General features: G+C 44.9%; 1 protein-coding gene and 1 pseudogene across 3 annotated transcripts; one reads left to right on the top strand and one right to left on the bottom strand.

The window, feature by feature from the left end:
• Positions 1 to 581: 581 nt before the first annotated feature.
• On the bottom strand, positions 582 to 10,557 carry LOC125525298 (uncharacterized). Of its 3 annotated transcripts, XM_048690296.2 has the most exons (15): positions 10,343 to 10,556; positions 10,156 to 10,234; positions 9,771 to 10,060; positions 8,052 to 8,310; positions 7,722 to 7,950; positions 7,499 to 7,649; positions 7,104 to 7,394; positions 6,446 to 6,710; positions 5,841 to 6,072; positions 5,611 to 5,761; positions 5,307 to 5,492; positions 5,041 to 5,202; positions 4,852 to 4,914; positions 3,212 to 3,386; positions 582 to 724 (listed from the first exon to the last, which is right to left on the bottom strand). In XM_048690296.2, exons 1-14 carry the CDS (start codon positions 10,346 to 10,348, stop codon positions 3,237 to 3,239), a joined length of 2,514 nt encoding a protein of 837 aa, XP_048546253.2. In that variant the 5' UTR covers positions 10,349 to 10,556; the 3' UTR covers positions 582 to 724; positions 3,212 to 3,236. The 3 variants fall into 3 exon arrangements, with proteins under 3 accessions (XP_048546253.2, XP_048546254.2, XP_048546252.2); XM_048690297.2 differs by lacking the exon at positions 582 to 724 and having other exon boundaries at positions 2,996 to 3,386; positions 5,041 to 5,196; positions 10,343 to 10,557; XM_048690295.2 differs by lacking the exon at positions 582 to 724 and having other exon boundaries at positions 3,001 to 3,386; positions 10,343 to 10,555.
• LOC147956846 (uncharacterized) lies at positions 1,577 to 2,269 on the top strand (annotated as a pseudogene).
• Positions 10,558 to 16,005: the final 5,448 nt, after the last annotated feature.

Raw genomic sequence — 16,005 nt, 5'->3', positions numbered from 1 at the left:
TGGTGTCCATGGCAGCGGAAGAGGGAGGGTGGTTGGGCGCGAAGGGATTGGCTTCTTCGGCGTCTGATACCATGTTGACGAGAGAGAGAGAAGGAAGAGGATCGAACACAGCGATCGCATTGCATCAGTAGGACACTTATACAGAGGGGAACAGCGGGCGTGGGCGCACGATGGTGATCGTGGCCAGGCCGCGTTCGAGAGGAGGCGATCGTGTGCGCTTTGACTAACAAAACTGCACCCACGTCTGCTACTACTACTCTACGGTACAAGTGCGTATAATACATGAGGTTCAACATTTTCCACCTGCTTCCTCGCCCCTGAGCGTCACCAAGTCCACCATCACCTTTTCCTGCTCCTCCAAATCTAGATCTGGTACTAAATGATAGTCCTCTGGGAGTCTCTCTTGATCTTACGATATCTGGACACAACAAGAGGACTCAATTCTCAAGTGGACACGACGGCAAGACAATTAAGCAAACACCTCTCAGGCAGCATGCCTAAGAACAGAGCATACAAACACCAGTGATTTCGAGCTCCCCTTTCAGTGGGGTTTGCCATGTCCAGTAGCTACTCACCTCGTCAAGACTCTGGGTATCCAAAGAAGGGATTAGCCATTGCCGGCGCAGCACCGTCATTTTCCCACGATATCGCCCATAACCCGCTGTCTAGAACACAGATCGCAGAACATTGTGCGCACATCGACCACAGGCACATTGGCCCTGCTCTATAAAATCAGATCAGCAGCCCCGTTACACACTTTATATTACAGATAAGCATTACAGGAAAGAAATAAGCAGACAACGGGAATCATTCCTCCATCACAAAAAATCCCCAAAGTGTGCCAAATTCCCATGAATCTCTTCCCCTAATCCACAGGGCTTAACAGTTAACAATGTTCCCCTGTATAGATTACTAGCTTAGGATTTTATTTTTCTTTGTCGGTCATTTAAGCCTTTGGTTTGACGGTCCTTCCTGCAATAGTCTTTTTTTTTGCAGGCAGCTTCCTGCAATAGTCAATCCACATTTTTTGCACAGGTGGTACTTTGTTTTCTCCTATAACTTTGCAGAAAAATACTTCTCTACACTCAAAGTTAGAGCATCTCCAACAGCTGCGCTAAACAAGCGCCGCGCCGTAAATTTGGCCATTTTAGCGCACGCGCAACTGGTAGAGTGGCTTCAGCGGGCGCTCAATAACCGCGCGCGCGGCATATGGAGTTGGGCGCGCGGTCCGAATCGCCAACTCGCACTGTGTATTTGGGACGCCCGCTTCCGCGCGCGGCACACACGAGCGCTCACGCCGCACTCTCTCCTCCTCGCCACCTTCGCCCCGCGCGCGCCGGCGCCGGCGAACTGGACCCGATGGACGCACGCGCCGGCACCCCGCTCACCCCATCCTACAGCCGCGCCCCCTCCACCGGCGCCGCCGCCGCCGCAAACCCTAGCGCGGGGAGCGTTGGCCTCGCCTCCGCCAGAGCTCCTCCGAGCATCGGCCTCACGCGGGGAGCGTTGGCCCCGCCTCCGCCGAAGCTCCGCCGAAAAGAAGAAGAGGAAAGTGGATGATGAGCTCAAAAATGCTATGGAAGCTATTGTGAAGGCAAGAAAAGAAGCCAACGAGGTGAGGAAAATGGCCAGGAACCAAGATACCGCGGCCGAGGAGAGGAGGTTGGCGACCGAGGAGAGGAGGTTGGCGGCCGAGGAGAGGAGGGTGGCGGCCGAGGAGAGGAAGGTGAGCAATGAGGAGTGAACTAGATTGTTGGAATGGGAGAAGCACTTGTTCTTCTTGGACACATCTATCCCTAATGAGGCGCAAAAGGAGTATGTCAATCTTGCCCGTGAAGAAGTCTTGATCCAAAAAAGAGCCATGATTCGAGCAATGGGTGGCGGTGGCCTTGGTGCCATGGAAGGCATGGGTGGCTTCGGAGGTACCGTGGGCGGCTTAGGTGCCATGGGTGGCTTTGGAGCTACCATGGAAACCATGGGAGGCATGGGTGGCTTTGGAGCACCCCCCGGCGCCATGGCCGACATGGGAGGCATGAGTTTTGCTTCTCTCATGGGAGGCATGGGTGCACCTCCGGCCACCATGGGTGGAATCTCTTCCGGTGTGCCTCACACACCTTCCCATGAAGATGCCGTTGAAGATCTTGCCAACACCGTCCGAGCTTCACGTGATGCGGTGCGCGACAATGATGATGAGGAGGAGGAAGAATCATCTTCGGAGGAGGAAGAATCGTCTTCCGAAGATGAGGACGAGGACGAGGACGAGGCTTGATGTGTCTTTCGTTTGTGTCATGAACTTGGTTTGCATTTTGAACTTGGTTGGATGAACTTGTGGACATGATTTTGAACTTGTGGGCATGAACTTTTATTCATCAACTTGTTTCTGTGAAATTTATATGCCATGTTCATTGCATTTTGATTGTTTGGAATCCATTTTGTGTCCAAAATGCAATATATGGCAATGCCCCAGCGAGTCACGTGCGCTGCTGGAGCGGCGCGCGCGCCTGCATTTTAGCGCGGCTATTGAAGCCAGCGCTGCCGGCCGCGCAAAACCAGGTGAAGGACGCGCGGCAAAGTAGTTTTTAGCGCGCGGCGCGTTGGGTGGCTGTTGGAGATGCTCTTAATGCCAACCAGCATACTATGTATGGCACATGAACTTGTCAAAACATATGGATTGCCCTAGCACTCTACTGGTTCTTAAGATGGCCATGTCCTTGCTTTGACAGCTGAAACTAACATGAGAATCACCAACACCGCTTGTGCAGAAAAATATTATCTCTGCTGTCCCCTTTTGGGAGTGCCTTAGATGAAGGCATTGAGTACGTACTTCAAGGGCTGATGTGCATGTTCTCCTTGTAATACCTAGGCACCATGAATCTACAGAATTTGAATATTTGTGCACATTAATTGAAGCCAACAAACTCGTGTGTTGATGCAAGCAATCCCGTTTGGCTACGATGCGTCGATACGTGGGCAATATTGAGGCCGTGTGAAAAATATGGCGGTCACCGCGGCTAAGAGGAACAACCAGTGTTTGGAGTGAGTGGACAATGAAAATGTCCTCAAAGCAACCTGTTACGATCCTACAAGCCTGATGAGCCGAACACCACAAATACTCAGCAATACTAGCTTTGATTCAAATGATCCACCCGGATGCCTATACAGAAGAGGGAAAAGCTATACATAGTTGCATACCGAACATGAACACACTTACAGTTGTGTTGAGTATTTGTGCCAATTCAGCTTTCGTTCCTCTTCAGCTTCAGTTTTACTTTCCTCTTCAGATTCAGTTTTACGTTCCACTTCCACAAATTAAGCTTTCTGCACGCTTGGCCAGGGCCTGATCTTGACGTTTCTCCCAATGGCGTTCTAGTCAGCTTGTTTGCCTCCTACATCCAGAATGGAACTGTTAAATCAGGTACACACACACACATACACACCTTATGTTTCTTAGGTATGTTTACTAAATGAGACAGTCCACGAGCTTCATTCTAAAACATTGAACGGTGTTATTTTTAAAACAGACACTCAAAAGTTTATGACAAGGTGAATTGGTCTTGGTCGGAAAAAAAAGTCTATGACAAGGTGAATTGGTCTTTTCTCCAACAGTCCCTCAGAATGAAGGTTCAATTCCTGGTGTTTGTTATTTAGTATGTGAAAAATAATCGGTGTGCATTTAGCGGTCCCTACTAGTATTGATGATATGATCGGCAACTGGCTTTTATGGTAGGAAAGCAATCGCGGGATAAATTCTTAGTGGGTGCAACTCCAATATACGGTCTCTATTATCATTCAGAAATTACATTATACTAGCAAAAAGGCCCGTGCGTTGCAACGGGAGAAAAAATAAGTCATAATCTTCAATAACTATGACAACATTTTGTTCACATCTCATCGCATGATTTTGAAAATTTATTCACAAATGCAAGAAAATGTACCATTTTTAAACTTATTTACAGATTGAAGCAATGTTCACATTTTTGAAAAAAAATTATGGTTGTAAAAAAACTTGGTAATTCAAAGAATTATTCTAAATTTGAAGAATTTTTTTAAATCATACTATAATATTCCGATCTATCCCGGAAGTTAATTATTGAAAATTCACACAGGTATATAGTCATAAAGACTCAGAAACATTACTGTTTAACTACGTACCTTCGATCATTGGTGAACATTTTTACAAATTTGGGAACATTTCCTTTTGAATTGGAGAACAATTTTAGAATAGACGAACTTTCTTTTCTAAATTGGTGGATATTTTTTAAAATTCACAAACATTTTTTGAAATGCATGAACATTTTATGAATCAAGAAACTCTTTTGCAATTCATGAACTGTTTTTAATTTTTAGGACATTTTTAAAATTCATGCACATTTTTGAATTAGCAAACATTTTGCTCAATTTTATTAAAAAACTTTAATACACAGACTTTTCAAAATCATTGGTTTTTTTATTTTCCGAACATTTTTTTCAAAATTGCGATTTTTTTAATATGCTAACATTTTTAGAAAAATTCTGAGAATTTTTTTAATTCACTAATATTTCATGCTTTCTTGAAAATTTTATTTCAAAGTTCTCAGTTTTTAAAAATTTCAGAAGTTTTTTAAGTCCAAAATTATTTAAATTAGAAAAAAATCGGAAAATAAAACAAAATTTTAAAAACAGGCCACCTGCACACAAGTCGTTTTTGTAACTTACGGGTGGCATTGGTGGGTAATTCTTATCAACTTCGAGGGTAATTTGATGACGGACGACCAGAAGCAATGCGTGCTTTATATTGCAAAATTAATTATATAGGTAGAGAGGTAGAGATTTGCTAATAAAAATGTTTCTAATTCAGTGCAAGTAATTTACATGGCTTCCTCCTTGTTCCGGCTGTGCCACCTGCTGTGGGCTGGAAAAAGTAGCTTGGGAAATCTGGGAGAGAACGTGTTTAGAATTTCAGGTTAGGGCAGGGAACATATGAATTAAAGTAGGACGATGAAAGGCATTAGGCCAGTCATGAGGAAAAAGAGATGATCCACGGGAGCAGAGAATATGTACCTGGCTGATGGGTGAACCTTTAGCAATACCAATCTTACTTAGTTCATTAACAATCTGTGCTATTGTAGGCCTTCGCATTCTGTCATCCTCCACACATTTTAACACTATTTCGATGCATGTCCTCACTTCTTCAGATACATGGGGCGATATTGTTGTCTGCACCTTCATTCACCAGTTTTCACATACCCGGTTAATTGAAACATAATGCCAAAAAAGGCTAGTTATGATGAAAACCAGATTGATCCACAGGAGAAAAGGATATATACCTGACCTACTGGTGAACTCTTAGCAATACCAATGTTACTTAATTCATTAACAATCTGGGCTATCTTAGGCCTTTGATTTCTGTCATACTCCACACATTTTAATGCTATTTCAATGCATGTCCTCACTTCTTCAGATACATGGGACGACATTGTTGCCTGCTGCCTCACTCGCCATTTTTCAAGCACCTACATAATTGAAACATAATGCCAAAAAAGCATGCAGGAACAACGGGGGGAGGGGGTTAAGGCACAATAAAATACGTGTGAAAAAATGTTTTCTGTAATACTGGATCCTTGTCCTTACATGATCAATAAAATCTTTCGGATGGGTGTCTTTACAATTGAAGTAGCCCTCCTTTCCTGCCATTACTTGTATGATTATGACCCCGAGACTAAATACATCAAACTTCGGACTGATTATTTGTCCGTTGATGTATTCTGGCGGCATGTATCCACTGCATTTCATCGAATACAATTATTTTTCTGAAAGTTTGAGAAAAGATGTCAATTAATTATTCTGGATTATTAACTTACAATGTTCCTTTAAGATCTCGGGATGCTGTGATATAGGTTTGCGCTGAATCAAAGAGTCTTGACAAGCCAAAATCACCAATTTTTGCCACCATATCCTTATCCAACAAAATATTTGCTGGTTTTAAGTCCAGATGGTAAATGGGATTAACGGAATTATGAAGGTAATGTAAACCCTCACATATTCCTTTTATTATTTTGTAACATTTGTCCCAATCAAGTTTGCAAGATTCAGCTGTATAAGTAAATAAAAAAGTATGTTAGTATTTATAAAGTATATTTTCTCTACACAATAGTCGACCGTACCGCCCGATTTCCCTCCTAGACGCTGCAAAAAGAAAAGTTCCATTATCTCCCCCAACCCTAACATCTATCTCCTTTCTTGGTTTTTTTTCGCGGGAACTATCTCCTTTCTTGTTGGTTGCTATTCAACACCTAGCCGAAGCATGAATCATGTGTATGGATCCAAGGGTGAGTAAATAGACCATGTTTCCCCCCTTATGTAGTTGATTATGCTGTAGGAAATTCAAATATTCCCTCTGTAAACAAATGTAAGAGAGGCTTCCACCTTGCATGTATAATTTAGTGCAAGTAGAGCAGAATCATACCTGAAAGTTGATCGTCAAGGCTTCCACCTTGCATGTATTCGAAACAAATTGCTCTTTCTAGCACACTAGCAGATACATGTTTTCCTTCGTACTCAACAAATATTTGTGATGTATGGTGGCAGTAGCCAACTAACCGTACGATATTTTCATGTTCGACCCTCATTAGATTAATAACCTCATTCTTAAATTGCTTGTCAGTAATGAACAACATTTGACGATGATGAAGTTTCTTAACAGCAATCTCTTCTCCATTGTCTAGCACCCCCTGTTGAAATTTTCTGTTTTTATCACACATTGTTCTTGTAGTTAACAGTAGTTTCATGTGAAATTCAGAAGATGAAGTACTTACTCCATTTTTATATACAAGGCCACAAACTCATATTACAGGTACCAAGGTAAAAGTTAATGCCTTGCTTTGTAAACCAACTTTTCTTTTCATTTATTGGGATCATTAATACATCGCATGCATGCAAGGACGGGATAGCAAGCAGAGTGGAATGTTATTATGACTGCAAGCATGCAATTATTAAACAGGTTACTAGTACAAGGAGATATCATGAACTATTGTCTCGATTATTGTTGGTGGCCTTATATAGATGCAAAGTGTATTTTCCATAGTGGCCTTGTATAAGTAAAAATGGAGGGAGTAATACCATACCTTATAAATATCTCCATATCCACCACTGCCAACTTTGTTCTGGTCAGAAAAGTCATTTGTAATACGTTCTAAGAACTCAAATGCAAACTCCCTTGTCCTATATAGTTCACCTATAGATGAGCACTCAACAATATCAATCTTGTTCAGTCTTTGTATGATCTGCTTTATAGTAGGCCTCTTCACTTGACTGGACTCCACACATTTTAGAGCTATTTCGATGCATGTTCTAACTTCACATGAAGTATCCTTCGATATTGTGCCCTGCATCCTATTTACCCATAATCCATATACCTGCAGAATTGAAACAATTCCTTAGCATGCATGCCTAGATGTAATGCACAACCTAATATTTGTAAAAAGAATGTTACGTTTCATAAAATAGAGTATTTTCATACATGTTCAATAAATTCTTTGGGAGGAATATCTGCATATTTGGTGTAGCTCTCCTTTCCTGCCATTATTTGCAAGATTATAATGCCCAGACTGAATACATCAAATTTTGGTGTGATTTGCCGTTTGCTGATGTATTCTGGTGGCATGTATACACTGAATAGTACAAAAAGATTTTATTTTAGCTTCATACAAGAATCCGATTACTTCTCATGTTTATTAACGTACCTTGTTCGCGCAACTTCTGATGTATTGAAGGTTTCCGTTGTATCAAAGAGTCTAGAGAAGCCAAAACCTCCAATTTTGGGCATCATGTAGTTATCCAGAAAAATCTTTGTAGGTTTTAATTCCAGATGGTAAATAGGATACTCAACTCCTTTGTGAAGGTAATGTAAACCCTCACATATCCCTCTAATTATTTTGTAACATGTGTGCCAAGCAAGTGCACATGGTTCATCTATAGAAGTAAAAAAACATTTATTACCAAAAAGTAAAGTTTAGGGATCATTGTTCTTCCATGCAAAAATAATAGTGCAAGTAAGTAGAGCATAATCATACTAGAAAGATGGTTGTCAAGGCTTCCTCCTTGCAAGTATTCAGAGCATAAAGATCTTTCTTCCACTATAGCTGAAACATGTTTTCCATTGTGCTCAACAAGAACTTGTGCTGTATGATGGCAGTAACCAAGTAATAGTATGGTATTTTGATGTCGGGCCCTCACAACATTATGAAACTCATTTATGAATTCCTCGTTGTCAATTCCCGGCATGAGATGAAGCTTCTTCACAGCAATGCATACCCCATTGTCCTGCACTCCCTGTTAAAATATACTATGTATTAAGTCACCATTGCTAACTGTTCCGGAGCTGTTGCAGCTTTATAAGCTTTTCTATGTGTGGGACACAGTAGTAGTAAGTGGCGAAGCCAGCCAGAAGAATCTGTGGGGTCAGTGTTACTTTTAAGGATTATTTTCTTCATAGTGTACAGTAATCGTGCAGTAAATTTATAGAAATGTTAACGCCCACAAGTGTGGGCGTTGACCATCTCGACCACACGCATCCATCACCGTCCAGTACTATATGCACGAATTTTGACACAATCTGGCTGATTTTCTGTGCCACGTAGGACAAGGCGTGTGTGTGGTGTGTGACATAGTTCGCCCGCACATCCGTTTTACCACACGGAGGGGCCGGTGTGTGGGCGTTTAGCAGTTCACACACATACCAGTTTTCAGTCACGCACAAGGGCTGGTGTGTGGGCATTTGCCATCTCGTCCACACGCCCGTCTCCTCTCCCACACGTAAGCTGCTAGTTGCCATGTGTTTTTGCAGCGCACATGGCAACTGCCTCTAGTGTGCTTTATAAGCAGGTGACAACTCTCTTTTTTTACCCGAGTTGCCATGTGTTTTTGCAGGGTACACGGCAACTGCCTAGTGTGCACGTAAGCAGATGGCAACTGTCTTTTACCGAGTTGCCATGTGTTTTTGCATGGTACATGGCAACTGCCCTAACGTGCACGTAAGCAGATGACAACTCTTCCTTTTACGTGGCAACTGCCCTAGCATGCTTGTGAGCACATGTCAACTCTCTCAACTGCCTAGTGTTAGTATGTGGCAACTCCTAAAGTTATGAAATCATGGCAACTACATTAGATCAGACCATACATGGCAACTGCAGTTGAGCAACCATGGCAACTGCAGTTGTCCGACATGGCAACCATAGTTCAGCGACATGGCAATTGCAGATAAACGAACATGGACGAGGGTCTGGACCATGGCAACCGCGGGCGCGCGGTAGGCGTCACGCGTCACGTGCGGGACCAGAAGGGTACGAGGCCTGACATACGAGCGTGTGGGCGTTATCAACTTCGCCCACACGCACGCGTGTGAGAGGGTTCAAAAGGGGAAAAAAATATGTGTGGGCATTAGTTGTTTTGCCCACACGTAGGTGTGTGGGCTGGTTGCTGTCCATGCCACACGAGGCGTGTGGCACAACTACCCGATACACCACACATGTGGCAGTTATCGGGACCCTAAATTTAGGCTGTTTTGACCAAAAGCTGTGGGGTCAGTTGACCACACAGCTTGTACATGGAATCCCCACCAACAGAGCATATGGATGTCTCTGCTGAGAACTTTAATCACAAAGATGGTATTGCAGAAATTGGATCTTGTGTTATCAGCTACTCCCTCTGGTCATTTATTTTGGAATGGAGGGAGTACATACTAATGAAATTTGGAGCGATTATGCACTTCCGGGATAAATCATACTTGGTACCTTGTAGACTACTCCATGCCGACCACGGCCAATGATGCGCTCCTCGGAGAAATTGTCTGTGATGCTGCTCAAGAACCCGACTGGCCACTCATACCGAGGAACCTCCACCTTATTCTTCTTCTTCTCCTCCGCCTCCTTCTTCTTCTTCTCCTCATACTCGGCGGGCCCGACCAAGATGATCTCAGCAATCCCAAACAACCTTCGCAGCTCACCCACGACGTGCACGGGGTCGACGACGCCGATGACGGTGATCGTCCCGAGCCGCAAGTCCACAGTAATCGCGTCGATACCTGAGGCTCATCGTCGACGTTCGCGTCACAAACGAACTCGCGAGCAAGACTCGAAATTGAGAGAGAAAACTGAAGGGAAGTGGTAGTACTAGTACCATAGAGAGTGGAAACGGCTTTGATCACCTTCCGCTGCTGCCTGAGGTCGGTCAGCACCGTCTTGATCACCATCCTCCGCTGCGATCCACATAGAAAGAACAAAACGAGATGAGCAACAAATTAACCGATCGATAGTCTGCAAACCAGTGTTGCTACGGATCAGCAAGATTGCTCAGCTAAACTCACCCTCATGGCGGCAAATCAAGCTTAGCCCACGGCCAATCAAGCTACTGAAAAATCGACGTTGGCCGAATCGACGGACACCCAAATCCAAATGGTGCTCGAGTGGACAGAGTAGAGTACTGCAAGTAGTCGATTATTGGCGACGGAAATATGTTGCCGTCCCCTCACCAGGAAGAATAATGGTGCAGCAATGGGGAGCAGGGAGGAGAGATGCCATGTTTGTCTTCGCTCCCACCTACCGCACTCCCACACCGCGACCACCACCGTAATTGTTAAAATAAACTTAGCCGCAGCTCATAGCTAATTGGTTAGTTAGCTAGTATTTTTCAATTTGCTCGACCTGCTCTCAACAGTAGCTGCACTCCACATGGACTGTGCTGGCGTCTTGTTCCGTGCCCCCACCACGCAGCCCACTTCCTGGCCGCTAGCCAAGGGCGGGTGGATCCACATGTCTCGTTCTTCGCATGCTACCCCAACCCCAAAGGAAACTTCCATTTAATTTTGTTGTATTTTCCAATCTTTTTTTTGCGGGAAAGGAAAATTCATTCATCAAGTAATGTAGTTACAATCAGCGGCAATGATGCTCGCAATCTCCTCAGGGGGGTTTCGCATCCAACAAGCAGTTCGCTGTTAATATTCATCCCATTTGCGCGAGAGTGTGGCTAGTAGCAGAGTTCATGTTACGCTTGATCTTAACTAGTTGAATCCTCCTTTCTTGAGATAGCAACAATCTAATCTCCATTATTCTGTGGCTATGCGCTGAGCGATCATGTTCTGTAGAAGAAATCAAATGCATAGCCTCTGCACAGTCGGTCTCCACTATGAGGTCTACCTCAGTCCAGCTAAGGGCCAATATAATACCTTCATGGATTGCCGCCACTTTTGCTTCCAGCGCATCAGCGCAGTTCACAAGTCCTCTAATAGCAGCGAGCATCACAGCCCCATTATGATCCCGAAGAAGCATGCCTGCCCCTGCTGTACCGTCAGTGGCCATGAATGACCCATCCACATTGAGCTTTGCCCAGCCGACTACCGGTGCCTGCCACCGTTCCACAGGCAACGTAGGCTTCATCTTGCAGGCAGGTTCACCAAGATAATCGACAACAAATTTTTACCTTTGATGTCATCAGCCTCGGGGTGCTGTTGCAGCATCAGAAGCGAGGTTAAATCGCTTGCAACAAACCTACGTGAGACCTCAATCGGGATTGCCTGCTTGTGGTGAGTTATTTCATCATGCACATGCCACGCCCTCCACATGGTCATCAGAACCATGGTACGTTGAATTTCAGTTAACTTCTTCAAGAGGCGAAAAATCCACTGCGGCTCCCTGTCCTAAAGGTCATCACTGTTTGGGATGTCCCAAACCTCCCTCATGGCGTTCCATAGGCCTGCAGCATGTGAGCAGCTAATTAGCTCATGATGAGCATCCTCCACATCACTCCCACATATAGTAGAGGCCTTGAGCATCCTCCACATCACTCCCACATATAGTACAGGCCTGAACCTCCTGCATGTGCTTGGACTTCATTGTTGCTTCAGTGGCCAGAGCTTTGTGTGCAGCTTTCCACGCAAAGATGCGCACTTTGGGTGGCACTGGGCTCTTCCATATGAGATCCCAGGCTGGTCGTCGGCCATCCGGACGAGAGCTAGTCGCTCCTGGATCATTAGGCTGGTTGTAATGGGGAGTATCATATACTAGTATCATGCATATGATACTAGTGTATGATACTACCTCCCTAATGCATAGTATCATATATTAGTATTATGTAGTACTCTATTTATTGCCATGCATGACACAAAGTAGCATAGCATTTAATATGATACAGTATCATGATATGATACTACACCCTCTCTTTCTTCATTTAATGTTATGACACCTCATCAAAATTGCCTAGTTGGCATGCATGATACTAGCTATGATACTATCATTACGACCAGCCTTAGCAGTCATTTTTTCCTGTAAACCAAGAAAGTAAGCAGTTTTGACCGAGAACAGCCCCCGTTTATCTGGAAACCAAGCCATGACGTCAGATTCCAGCCGCCGAGAAGGCTTAATTTTCAATACTCATCAATGTCGGCTTGATAAAAATGTTGTTGTAACAGCCCCATATTCCAAGAGCCATCTGTGTTCAGTAGATCTGTAACCCACTTGAGGCGGCACCGATGTTTAGGGGTAATGGGTCGGCACGAGGGGCCTCGAGGGATCCAGGGGTCTCTCCAGATCCGAACCGTTGCGCCATCACCTATGCGCCAAATGATCCCCTTCTTCAGCAGTTCAAGGCCAAACTCAATTGCCTTCCAACTTGAGGACGCATTTCCAGTAAAGACCGTGTCCACCAGCAGACCATTTGGAAAATATTTTGCTCTGAGGACTTGGGCTCATAAACTTTCAGGATTCTCTATTAACCTCCATGCTTGCTTTGATAACAGAGCTTGATTAAAAAGTTGTAAATCTCGAAAACCCATACCACCACAAGCTTTTGGCCGGATCATACAGTCCCATGAGATCCAGTGTTTACGCCTCTGATTTTTGCTAGCACTCCACCAGAATTCTCTGATCATTTTCATGAGTTCTTCACATAGCCCTGCAGGGAGTTTAAATACTCCCATCACATAGGTCGGTAGTGCTTGAGCGACCGCCTTGATGAGTATTTCTTTTCCACCATTGGAAAATTCTCCCCACTGCACCATTATTTTTAGGAGCTTAGCCTGGATGGTTTGGAACTTCCCTCGTGACATTCGGCCCTCGGGGGTTGGGAGACCCAAATATTTAGTCTCAAACTCTACTTGTGTAACCTGCAGCACAGCTTTGACCTCCTCTTGGATAGCACTAGGGTAGGTCTTCCCAAACATCAACAAACATTTATCAACATTTACCAATTGGCCTGTACCTTGAGCATAGGTATTGATCACATGCTGAATCCGCAAAGCTTGCTCAGACTCAGCCTTGAAGAAGAGTAACGTATCATCGGCGAATAACATGTGAGAGATACCCGGGGCTCGGCGACAAATTTTCAAGGGCACAATCCGGCTACCATTAATATCTTTTCTGTAGGAAAGCTGAGAAGCCATCTGCGACAAACAAGAATAGGAATGGCGACAAAGGGTCGCCCTGGCGGAGACCACGGGAAGGGGTAAACGAATCCAGCAAAGTTCCATTGAATTTTACAGACTAGCTCACCGTGGTCACACATGACATGATCCAACCGATCCATCAGTGAGAGAAACCTAAGCCTTTCATCGCCTTCTCAAGGAACCCCCAGTCCACTCGATCATATGCCTTTGACAGATCAATTTTTTAAGCGCAAAAAACCTTCCCCGGGTTTGTGTTTTGCTCAACGAAATGAAAGCACTCAAAGGCCACACGTGCATTATCGGTGATAAGCCTTCAGGGGACAAACGCACTCTGGTTCACTGAGATAATATCACCGAGTATAGGCCTCAATCTGTTAGCTAGACATTTTGCAATAACCTTGTACAGCACCATACACAGACTAATAGGCCGGAACTCCCTCAAATTCGATGGATGATCCACCTTTGGAATAAGAACAATAGCAGTATGGTTTATGTTAGCGGGCATGTTACCCGTTTCAAAGAACATTTTGACCGCTGCAATAGTTTCATCCTTTAGGATCCCCCAGTTTCTTTGGTAAAATCTGGCCGGGAACCCATCAGTACCAGGGGCCTTTAGGGGGCCAATCTCAAAGAGAGTGTCTAATATTTCCTTGTCAGAAAACTCCTTACACAATGCAACATTCATGTCCTCGGAAACCTTCTTTTCAAACAAATTCACAATGTCGTCCGAATTTAGGTTTGGATCCTGAGAAAACAACACCTGAAAAAACTGGGTGGCCATATCCTCCATCTCGGCCTGTGAAGATGCCCAGCTGCCATCGGACCTTAGCAACTTCACAATCTTATTCTTCTTCGCGCGCCACACTGCTTTCCTGTGAAAAAATCGTATTTCGGTCCCCTTCTTTTAGCCAGTTAACTCTAGAATGCTGCAACCATAGCATCTCCTCTTTATATAGGAGTTCATTCATTTTATCTAAAGCTTTGTGTTGGAATAAGCCACGGCGTGTGTGGTCGGGCTCGTCAGGCGTGTCGGGTGCGCGCGGGATGGGCGGGACACACTGGTGCCGTCGGGCTCGTCGGGTTCGTCGGACGTGTCAGTGACGCGTGGGACGGGCGGGGCGTGTGGGACGCAGCAGCGTGGCGTGCATGTGTAGTGTGTGTGCGTGCTCATGGCAGTAGCATGAGTGTGTACTGGTGGTAGTAGTCAGTCTGTTAGGTGTGGCCGATGGAGTGGAGCTGTCCGCGTCGTGCGTCAGTGCATGCGTCGGATGGATAAGCTAGCTACTTGCATGGGCCGGTCAAGTCAGTTTGGTAGTGCAGGGATTAGTGGCCACGGCCGGGTCATGTGCGTCGTGGGCATGCAGATTATGTCCGTGCATGCAGCGCGACGGATGCGTGGGCGCTGCGTTTGTTGCCAAGGCTACAAAGCCGTCTTTGTAATCCATTGAGTCGTGGCTATGGGAAAAGTAAGGGGGCTGTGAAGCCGGGTGAAAACTCCAGTGTACTGTGTCTTAGAGAAAAAGTTTCAGAATCTAAAGTCTCATGACTGCCACGTGATTATGACGCAACTGCTTCCGGTTCCATTGAGGGGGCTTCTACCGGAAAACGTCCGATTAACCATTGTGAAGCTATGTGCATTCCTCAATGTAATCTCTCAGAAGATGATCGATCCAGAAATCGTATCAAGGCTAAGGAGTGATGTGGCGCAATGTCTTTTCAGTTTGGAGCTGGTGTTCCCACCATCCTTCTTCAATATCATGACGCACGTCCTAGTTCATCTAGTCGACGAGATTGTCATTCTGGGGCCCGTATTTCTAGACAATATGTTCCGCTTTGAGAGGTTCATGGGAGTCCTAAAGAAATATGTCCGTAACCGTGCTAGGCCAGAAGGAAGCATCTCCATGGGCCATCAAACAGAGGATGTCATCGGGTTTTGTGTTGACTTCATTCCTGGCCTTAAAAAGATAGGTCTCCCTAAATCGCGGTATGAGGGGAGACTGACTGGAAAAGGCACTTTTGGAAGTGACTCAATAATATGCGGGGACGGATATTCTTGGTCTCAAGCACACTACACGGTTCTACAGAACTCTACCTTGGTGACCCTGTATGTCGATGAACACAAGAACAGTCTGCGCTCCAAACACCCGGAGCAGTGCGGCGACTGGATTACATGTGAACACATCAGGACTTTCAGCAGTTGGTTGGAACCACGTCTAAGAGGTGACAACACTGTTTGTGATGAGTTGTACTTGTTGTCCAGGGGACCATCTTTGACTGTATTGATTTACAAAGGATACGAGATAAATGAGAATACATTTTACACGATTGACCAAGATCAAAAGAGCACCAACCAAAACAGCGGTGTCCGCTTTGATGCAACAACCGAGAAGGGAAAGGACACATATTATGATTACATAGTGGACATATGGGAACTTGACTACGGACAAGATTTTAAGGTCCCTTTGTTTAAGTGCAAATAGGTCAATGTGTCAGGAGGCGGGGTACAGGTAGACCCACAGTATGGAATGACAACAGTGGATCTGAAAAATCTTGGGTACACTGACGAACCGTTCGTCCTAGCCAATGATGTG

Source organism: Triticum urartu, chromosome 7A (assembly GCF_056163025.1).
Source record: "Triticum urartu cultivar PI428250 chromosome 7A, HENAU_Tu73, whole genome shotgun sequence".
Classification (NCBI taxonomy): Eukaryota; Viridiplantae; Streptophyta; class Magnoliopsida; order Poales; family Poaceae; genus Triticum; species Triticum urartu.
The sequence above is the reverse complement of the archived record's forward strand: the minus strand, read 5'-3'. Positions and strand labels throughout refer to the sequence as shown.

What these genes read in the sequence shown, in the direction of transcription:
- LOC125525298 (XM_048690296.2), bottom strand. An exon ending in AGCCGTTTCCACTCTCTATG is followed by an intron (nt 10,061 to 10,155) that starts GTACTAGTACTA and finishes GATGAGCCTCAG; the next exon opens with GTATCGACGCGATTACTGTG. An exon ending in CCTTGACGATCAACTTTCAG is followed by an intron (nt 6,073 to 6,445) that starts GTATGATTCTGC and finishes TTACTTATACAG; the next exon opens with CTGAATCTTGCAAACTTGAT.